General features: G+C 32.5%; 1 protein-coding gene across 3 annotated transcripts in view; it reads right to left on the bottom strand.

Annotated features, from left to right (window-relative positions):
* Positions 1 to 10192, bottom strand: part of LOC112682858 (inositol polyphosphate 1-phosphatase) — a 22731-nt gene extending 12539 nt beyond the window's left edge. For all 3 annotated transcript variants that reach the window (XM_025553608.1, XM_025553610.1, XM_025553609.1), the window contains exons 1-4: positions 9928 to 10192; positions 3222 to 3495; positions 2719 to 2890; positions 1789 to 1870 (exon numbers count right to left, since the gene is read on the bottom strand). In XM_025553608.1, the coding sequence (XP_025409393.1) occupies positions 1789 to 1870; positions 2719 to 2890; positions 3222 to 3495; positions 9928 to 10176 (777 nt within the window). In that variant the 5' untranslated portion in view covers positions 10177 to 10192. The remainder of the gene's footprint in view (positions 1 to 1788; positions 1871 to 2718; positions 2891 to 3221; positions 3496 to 9927) is intronic.
* Between the last annotated feature and the right edge of the window lie 436 nt (positions 10193 to 10628).

The raw sequence follows: 10628 nt of genomic DNA, 5'->3' as shown, positions 1-10628 counted from the left end.
CGCCGCAGCGCCGCGACCGCCGCGTCCGTCTCGCTGGCGCTCGTCACCACCAGTTCCTGTGCGCACACGCAAACCGCCAACGATATAGTATCGCCGGTGGTAACCGGGGGAGGGGGCAAGTGAAATACAATTATAATTATTATTGAATTTTTTTTTTTTTTTTCTTATCAGTCGTTAGTAACAACAGGGGGTGGACACAACACGGCGGCAACGAAATCAGCGGCCATTTCAATTGAGGTAATTTTGTTATCAAATTGTAATCAGTGATGACTGATATTCGTTATTAATTGTAATTTCAATTATGGTAACTGTTCAATATGTGTTCTACCAAACGGTGTGAAACATGGTGACCTACTGGGTACCAAGAAGTTTTTACTCGTGGATCATTTTTTAGATAGTATGTCTACCATAGTACAGACCCATGTGCACGATTTCAGAATGGGAAGTGTTTAAAAAAAAAAAATCTATGAAATACATTCATCGATGATTAAATAGTATTATACAGGTATTTATATAGATTTTTTAAGTATATTAAAAACGTTTATATCGATATAATACTATAAAATTCGAATCATTGTTGTAGTAAATTTACAAATACAATTGTAATACATTTACAAAAACACAATTTATATTTTTTTTTGGTAATGATGGGAGGTTGGATGTTGACCCATAGTCATACCATAGTATAAGACTTATAGCCCCCCAAATCTCAAACTCTTATTGCACCTAATACCTTGAAAAATAATACTACCATTAGTAACATTTGAAAATGCGCAGTAGCTTATAAAGAATATTACTACCGTTTCATGATGGAATAAAATGTTACTAACTTCCTACTGTACCTCAAATAAAATGGCTGACTGATTTCATTATTGTCCTATGCTGCCCGTGTAATTTGTTATCAGTGTCCATTCTGTTTTATTCAGTGGTAACAATAATGATCAATAATGGTGTACTGATGTGCGATACGGATTATTTGGAATTGTTTTTTTTTCTTTTCGCTTATCACTCGGAAACTCGCAAGATCAAGATAAGGAAAATGTTTGGAATCTGTTTCTTGTGATAAATTGCTTTGAATCTTAGTAATCGTGCAGGTACTTGAATAAAAAAAAGTGAAATATCAGCTTTGTTCTACGAAAAATGTGCAATTATTTATTATTATGTATAAATCAAATATCGAAATATCAAAAGAAATTGGTTTTTACGTTTTTAGAGAAACGCCTTCCTCCTTCTAGGTTAACGAATCCGTTGTTTTTCGTAATTACCGTAATTTTATCGAACACTAAGTGTGTTAAAAAGAATCTGTACGAGTAGTAGATTAAGAAGTGTTTTTTTAACGTTCGCGAACCATATTAATGCGTAAGAGTTATTTCACTCGGTATTATTAATATATTTAAGCTAAATGATATTATAACAGACCGACCGAGATTTTGACAGTTACCTTCAGACTTAAATAATGTCCCGCATATACGTACGTATGAAGTTACGTGGTAAACTGTTATTGCGGTGACACAACATGGTTGTACGTTTATAACTGTATATTGCTGTTATTCTATAAAAACGGTGTAGGCGTGTATTTACTGTTGGATAAAAATCGAAACGAAACCCACTGGAAAATAATTTTTTAGCTTCTAACTTTTTACCATGATACTAAATAGTAGTCGTATTTTGGTTTTTCCAAAATTATTCGCTGCAGTTTTTAGTCTTTATTTTCATATGTTTTCGTTTTGTGTACAATCGCATATGCTGATTATTATCTATAAACAAAACCATTTGGTTATTTTTTACCTGATCACAGCTAATAAATTCCGGTAATGAATGCGAGCTTTCTTGTCCGTCGCAATTTGCCCAAAAACACCTTCCACTCCACCTATTTACAACAATCAATGAAGTTCCTAATTAATTTTTTTTTTTTTTTTTTAATTTGCTAATTCTAGAGCGTTTTTTTTTTTATTGATAAGTAAACATTATTTATATGACTTGAGTAAATTTATAAATAAAATTAACAAATTAGTTGGTTGATTCCAAATGATGATGTAGATATTTATTGTATTAAAAACAATTTTATTTTATGTGCTAATATTTATTATCGACAAATAGAAAATGTTTTGATCATTTAAAATAAATAAATAGTTTATTTATATTAATAATTTGTTTTTAATAATAATAAAAAAAAGGGTTTAAAATGTTTTTCGTCAAATCGCTAGAGTGGAATCGAAAATGTTAAGGCATTATTTATAGGCAATTTTGATGCGTTAAGGAATGTTTGCCGGAAACGTTGGTACGGCGAATATTTTACGTTCACGCATAAATTTTTAATACGTTAAAAACGAAATTGCAACTTTTGCAACTTTAAAAAATATAAAATGTATTAAAAATGTTATCAGTACTATTACCTTAATATTAATGTTTAATATGATATTCAGTTTTGAAAAAATAACTGTAAAGATGTATAACGACTCATCTAGAAAATTATAAAATGTATTTTTAATTTGGAGTTTGTTCCGGTGGGCTTTTATTTTTTGAAAAACTAACAGGTACTTTAAAGAATATCGATATATATATATATATATAAACAATAAATTGATTAATTACATGTAAGAAAATTAGTGTTGAAAGCTTATTCTAATCATCACTGTATATCTTTATCCTACACATATTTTTATAACACTTAGTTTGGAAAAAAAAAATGTACGAATGCAAGTCGATTGTTAATACCTTTCTACGGAATCACATTGAAAAAAAGGTTGATTAATGACACCAGCAATAGGTTTTCCGCTGCACCGGTCGAATAGCCCAATATTGATAGTAACACAATGAAGTCCGCTCGAATGAAAGCCGTATTCGTTTAAACCGTCTACATTTCCGTTTATGTATTCGTTGGTTGAATCTAAAGTGAAATAATAAGGAATTATTCATTTAAATATTTTGTTATATGTTTACAAGACTATAAGACGCGTTATAAAGTCAAAAAAAAAAAAAAAAAAAATAGAAATTCAAAAAATTATTTAAAGTCGAAATACTGTTTTTAACTAATGAATATTTACGGCGAGCAGTTAAAACCACGGGCATTGAGTTAATTTTACATAATATGTAAATTGTTGTTATTATCAACAACGATGTCGATCTGTTGTACTTAAAGACATTATATCTACAAATAATAATCATAATAAGTTTTTTTTTTTTTTAATCGGTCGAAAACTATATTAAATCTATGTTACCTATCGGATCAATCCATATTCCAATTTTCTTTAGATCTAGGTTTACATCTTTTCCCGTTGGGTAAGAATCGACGTTTAGATCTTCCAATGTGAATTCTTTATGAGCCGCTTCAGCCAAGCTTTTGGCCGACTCCAGATCGTCATCTAAAGCTTCGGATAAACACTGCAATGTCTCCTCTACTGTGTTACCAACTTTTATTGTAACATCTTGTCCTTTATTATTTCTTATTGTATCATTTTCTTCGCCGAATACATTTCCGTTTAATTCTGGAAACTGCAAATAGTAATTAAATTTTAATCAGTTGATTCAGGTTAGAATTTTTTTTTCTACTAATAAAATGATGCATTTGAAAATATGTAACAATATATTAATTCTTTTTAAAAGAGAGTTTTTTTCAAACAAAGTTTGTTTGTTTTTCATACATCTATGTGGTACACAAAACATTTTCTTTTTTTTCTTTCCTATTTCATATCTATTATTAAACTACGGTTAATATTATTTTGGACATTGAATATTAAAAATTGTTAAAACATTTTGTGAAATAAAAAATAAATTGTTAAATAAAATATTAAAACACTATATTACATTTCGAAGTACATTTCACTGAATTTCAATAATAAGAGGGACTAAATAATATAATATCACAAAATAAATCCTATTGTGATAATTTGTGGTTACAATTTTTTTTTTTATACTGTTAGAGCATACTTCTTTGGAATATATATAAGTAAATATCATGCAATTTTGATTGAACGTTTATCGCACAACAATACAGTATACGATTAAAATATATTTTTATTTTTATATAAATATTAATATTTGTATTAAAATTATGTAATATTGAATTTATTTAAATATCTAAAAACTGAACTATATGTGTGAAACGGTACATACTCATCCTGTATAGTTGCATACGTATTACATTAGATCATTATACTTAAAAAAGTGTTTATACAGACTTAGAAGAATGCTAAGAATATTTTTGAAAATCGATTTGAATGCTTGAATTGTTTAAAATTAATACTTAAGAACAAATTTAATTTTCCTTCTCCGTCCGTTTCATATTGAATAAAATGCGATGTACCAATGAAGGCAATAAAAATCGTGTTTTTATTGACCGTTTCGAGTACCAAGCGTATGGGTCATATAACTGGCCTAATTCAATCTCATCGTTTTTCTTGATCAATTAATAAATAATACAACAGTCAAATATTTTATCAATATATTTAGATGTCACCTAATCATCGAATAACTCATGTTTGTAACTCGCGATTAATTCATGATTTAATTCACATCCAAATTTATGGGTATTTTGATCATTATAGTAGATAGATATTAACTTGTGCTGTACATAATTGGTTTGTATTTAAAAATGTATACATTTTTAATACATGTTTATATTTCAATCAATTAAAATATATATTTATTATTTTGATAAACTCGAAATTTTTTATCGAACAATACGTTTCTAACTACGCTCTAATTCTTATTAGACACGAGTACATTATTATCTGGTCTTCTTTTTGCGTTGCAGGTATACACATTATACCTATGGTGCGTATAAATTACATAACTTGATTGATTTAATCATTAAATAAAGTAATTTATTTAAGCTCGTTTTGCTGAATCGACTTTTCCTTATTGAAAAAATAAAATACGTGAGAATACGCGATAACTAAGTCTCAGCTACCGATCACTCAGAAGGCTTTTGATTCGTGTTCTATTATTAATTAAATGAGAAATTTCAACCGCGTTCAACTTATAAATATACATAAGTTTAATATCAAAATATGTGTGTGTGTGTGTGTGTGTGTGTATGCATACGAGTATGTTATGACTGCAAATTATATTATTTGATGATGAAAACGAATACTCCTATTTTCTTGTACTATAGCTTTATTTAGAAATTTCACGCGTAAAATTATCACACTTTACGTCGCTCAAAACAAACACAAAAAATATTTTTGCTTAGACACTATTGTGAAATATTTCATACCTCGCAGCAAAAATAAAAAAATACGTACCGAAGTATAGTACAAAAAATAAAATATTTCATTCTAAATAACTGTGATAAATTAAACCATTCGTATTGTTTACAGCTAAAAGATAAAATTACCATAAATATCGAATTTGTAAATACGGCATACACTACAATAATATACGAGTATAAATATTATGTTTATCCTGCATAATAAAAATAACCGGAATAATCAATGATTTCAAATTATAAACGTCTACAATATTTATGGAAAAACATTTTTTATTTTCCAATTATTGTTTGTTGTCGAAATAAAGCCCATCAAATTTTTAAGTGCCATCGTAGTGATTGCTGAATATTTAACCAGGATGGCACTGATGGCGTGATTTAAAAAAACGATTTTATAGTCTGATCACATGAAAATTCAATCAACGAATCTTTTTAACTAGCTGATATTTAATGTTTTAAAAATATACCTCAGTAATGTTAATATTATATGATCCACGGTTCAATACCGCCCAGCGAGTGATCAATGGATTGGGAACCGCTGGCATATATTTCAGCGATCATATCATATTTTATAACGCAGAAGTTGCATAGGCACCTAACTATTTTTCATCAGCAATTATTGAAAGGCAAGTTATTTTTTGCATAAGTAAATTCGATCTGTAAATTAACTATACCGGTTTAGTTGGCATGATAGGTTATTATCTACATGTTTTGTTTATTCTACCTATACAGTTTGAGTTCTATTACTTATATAGTTCTTTAGCTGTTGATTATTTATTTTATTAATTTATCAAATATAAAATTGGTTGTTTTGTAGAACTCTCTATTCTTATGTAGTCTCCATGTAGCTTATAGATGTAAAAATATGTTACTAAAAAATTATATAAGATAATATTTTAGAGGAGGTCGAGATGCTAAAAATGATTTTTGGTACCGGGTGCTAATTATACTAGGCACGGTCTATAATTACGTAATTGTCTTATAGATTTAATAATAATATTCAAAAAAACATGTATGATTCTTGATCATTGTAATATTTAATTTGAATAAATTATCATTAACTGAAAAGTATTTTGTGTAGTTATTTTTCAGTCTAATTTTGGTAGTATTGTAGACACACTAAATATAAATTTACTTAAAAAATAAAATTTCTGCATGCGTTTATAGATAATATTTATGTACTTGTTTATTTCTGTTTTAAACAAATGTATAATGATTATTATTTCCTAATATTCATGAGAAAACGCACGTTAAAATTCAACTACTAAATATCTCTGAAAACGTTGTACCTGTCAACATATAATGACAATTGATTATGAGTACACAATGACGTAGTTCTACTTATACCTACGCCAATATCGACCTCAGAATTACATCCTTGACTTAATATATTATTATTCTAGCTCTAATTTGAAAGTGAATCGTACGTGCATGTATACACATATATGTATACGTTCACGTACAAAGAACATGTATAGATGTTTTAACAATTCACTTTTAAGGTTTCTTAAACCAAATAAAAAATAATATAATGATAATAGTCATGAGAAATAATAATAATAATAGTAATAGTTATTAATATTTATAAAACGAGAAAAAAAACCGAAGTTCGTTTACATAGTCTTTAACATGACTATGAGAATTATAAAAAATATATATGTACTGTATCGTGTTGGTATGAAATGAGTATTGTTTTACTTTCCCAACCTGGTTGTTTAAATTCAAACAGTAAATATTGACTTAACTCAATAAACTCACTTGCCCTGGTGAATGTAAATGTTGTTGTTTTACGTGCGAAAATGTTTCATCGTGTAATAGTAATATAACTTCGTGACACCTGGCTAATGAGCTTGATGTTTATACACGTGTACACGTTTAACATGTTTAACACTGCTATTGATTTAAAAAAACATTTATTGGCTTGTTATACAAACGCAATAACGGGACCAAAAGTTTTAAATTATTGGAAATACGAGACGCTCTAGCTATTATAATATTCAAGAGTAGATATATATCAGATTGATAGTAAGTTAAGCATCGTAAAACATAGTATGTTATACAAGCTGTTAGAACTCTAAAAAAAAAAAAAAAATAAACCTCATCATAATATACTGTAACAACCAATACATTTTTCACCTTTGACATACGTATAATTTGAAGTCGATAGATTCTTGTATAGAATCTTTTATAGTGTAGAAGATAAAAAGAAAAGCTTCTATATAAATTTTATACTTGTTCAGCTTGAAGTTATATTTCCACATAAAGTGAAAGAAAGCTAATATCGATAAGTAGACTGTATTTTTTTACCTCTGCTATTTCTGATTCATTTCCAATTTCTAGTCTCCATTAGGTTTTCTTTTTTTTTTCAATCATCATATGCCGTGATAATGATTTTCAAAAATCTTTCCTTATTCTCGTTTACGCTATTTAATCGCTATACATTCACCACTGACGTCATTAAAAATTTACCTATAGGAATTAAATATAAATAACACACCGATGCATCGACGTCACTATGGTATGTAAAATTTACATTGTAAATGGAGGTGAAGAAAACAATAAAAACCTGGTTATTGAGTCAATTGTATCATTTATATAGGTATTTATATATGCATCTTCTATAAGCGGTATTGGTGTTGAAAACTAATTTAAATTAAAATATCTGAAGATAATCATATTTTAAAGAGCTATATGTTAACCTTTTTGTTTTCAGATTGTTTTCCATGTTGCGTGTTTAAATGTCTTGCGGAATTATATCAAAATCCACTAGCATCTATGACGAGGAAAGACGCGTCACGATCGAAATTTACCAAGTTGGAAAGTGGATTTATAAGTATTGAAAGTGCACGCTTAATGATAGTATAAATCCAAACACTAAACGTGTGTTTGACACGGAACTCCGGGATTCGGGAAGAGTTCAACACCCATGACGATTAACAGATCAGGATGGAGCACAACAAGGAAACGTAAATATGCGGACAATATCATGGTATATGTTGTCAGTATAACGTGAACCGTATAAAATACCAATGAAAATCCTATTCAATGGTTTAATTTCTACCGCAGATTGTAGAGAAAACACCGCATAAAAATAATAAAAGAACTTTTTACTTTAGATTGCCAAAGTAGTCGTAATAAATAAAAAACCTCCCGCACCGGTACACGCATACGGCTAGGTGATGGAAGATTTGAAAGCGTTACCCCCTGTCCAAACTAAAAAAAATAAAAAAAAAAAAATACTCCATCAAAATAATCGCATAATCGCATGACTAATAAAACATATGAAACTAATTCTTACGAAACAGACCGTAAAAATCAAGTCTCGAATAAATGTTATAAAATATATAAATATTCAAAAATATAAAGGTTCCGTCCGCATCAAAACTGTGAAAACGTAAGTTTTTATTTTTATATTTCTATAAAGTTAACCGTGCACACATTTTACGTAGAAACGCACGCGATGGCGGATAAAATATTAAAAAAGATGTATCACATGTGGTTAAGCACGATAAGAAACAGATTAGATAATGTTATGGTTATACAACTGGGAATCAACTATCTGGATAATATAATACTTATAATACTACGCACCAATATGAATACGTAGAAGTAAATAAATAAAATACGTAGCCTGGAGTATTAAGATATGTGTATTTTACGACAAGTTTCGTATTAAAACAACATCGTCAGGTAAAATCATAAAGTTAAAAAATCGCGTAAGTGATTAAAAATTTGGGTTTCGGTTCGATTTCGAGCGACCTGTTTTCTGTTACACGTGGAGACTCAACACAAAAGCACCGTGCGTATAAAATATTAACGATTGCGATAAATGAAAAAAGATCGACGTTTTCTCTTACACCGCAGTCAACATTGTTAACACCGGAACTGCCTTATAATTGTTCGAAAACAAACGTATTAATAGAACGTATAGTCATTTTCGCTCTGAGATAGAAAAAAAAAAACGTTGAACTCGGCAACCGAAGTACCTACAGGTTTATGGATTCTAATAGTTTTTTTAGTAAATGTAATCAATAATTTAGACGAGTCCAAAGAATCGGAGAATCGAAATCGGCCGTAAAACCTTCTCGGTGACATATTTCGTCGTTGAAAAAAAAGAATTGCATGACGAACGGCAAAGCAGATATTTTCGGGAGTTGCCGAAGACCGATCTTCGACGATTATCGACGCAAAATTATCATATCGTTACACTAACGACAATGGGAACCACGTATCATTTTACACGAAACGAGTTTTCGGTATCGAAATATTTGTTATCTCCTTGCGCACAAAATGTATTTTCTGCACAACAACCGGAAATAAATTATTTCCCCTCCGAATCGGATACAGTATCGAGTAATTTTTATAAATCTCAACCGGGTTAAAGCACTGGTAAATAACACGTACCTTTAGTGAATGCCAAAAGCAGCCGCACTAGATATCAAACGGCAACCGAATTTAAAGAATTTTTATCAAAGGTAACGTTGAATAATCATAACGTAAATTCGAACTTGATAAGAACACGAGGCGTATAAAAATGTTAATATTTTTTCGGTGTCTTCGCTCTCCCGAACGGTTGGCGAAATGCAGATACGCGCGGTACTGTCCGTTGGTGCGCCGATATCGTTTTCCCGTCGATCGTTTCCTCGGCCGGTCGCGGTCGTCGGCGTCTTTCGATTTCGCCACCCCCCCCACCCCGCGCGGCGCGAGCGCGTACGTACCTGTCGGCAGATGCGCTCGGCGACCACGTGCTGCACCAGCACGTCGGCCAGCGTCTTGAAGTCGTGCGCGAAACGGCCGCGGTTCGCCTCGCCGTCGGCCTTCTCCTGCACCAGCATGGACAGCAGCCGCGGGTTGGACCGGCAGCGCCGCGCGATGTTGGCCGCCGTCTCGGAAGCGAGCAGCGCGCAACCGATCAGGCCCGGTCGCGGCGTCGTGGCCGCGCGGCGTTCGGCACCGGCGGTGGACATGTCGTCGCTGTGCACGCCGCGGACCGTGTGCGCGCGTGACGTACCGCGTGCGCGGGGCCCCGGCGGGCGTCCGCTAGAGCGTTCCGCGACGGCGCGCGGCGAAAATCAATCACTGCGCGGGCGGGCGGGCGGGATCGGTAGCGTTTAGCGGGAGATACGGCCCGGAGGGGAAGGGGAGGGAGGCGCGCGACACCCGATTGTTGTAGCGACGAAACGCGCGTAGGCGCGCGCGCACGAGGACGAGATAATAACGATGCGCGCGCGTGGGTGTGCGAAGCCGTACCGAGAGAACGACGGTACCGATGACCGTCGGAGGTCAGGTGTCGTCCGACCGAGAGCCGATTGACCGGCCGCCGCGTCGTCCCCGAGAAGCTTCGACGACGGCCGCGGTTCACAATATATTCCCTTGCAGCAACCGTCGACGTGTTTACGACGGGTACGCGACCCTCAGC

Source organism: Sipha flava, unplaced genomic scaffold (assembly GCF_003268045.1).
Source record: "Sipha flava isolate LNK unplaced genomic scaffold, YSA_version1 213_pilon_pilon, whole genome shotgun sequence".
Classification (NCBI taxonomy): Eukaryota; Metazoa; Arthropoda; class Insecta; order Hemiptera; family Aphididae; genus Sipha; species Sipha flava.
Note: the sequence above shows the minus strand (reverse complement) of the source record. Positions and strands in the feature narration are given on the sequence as shown.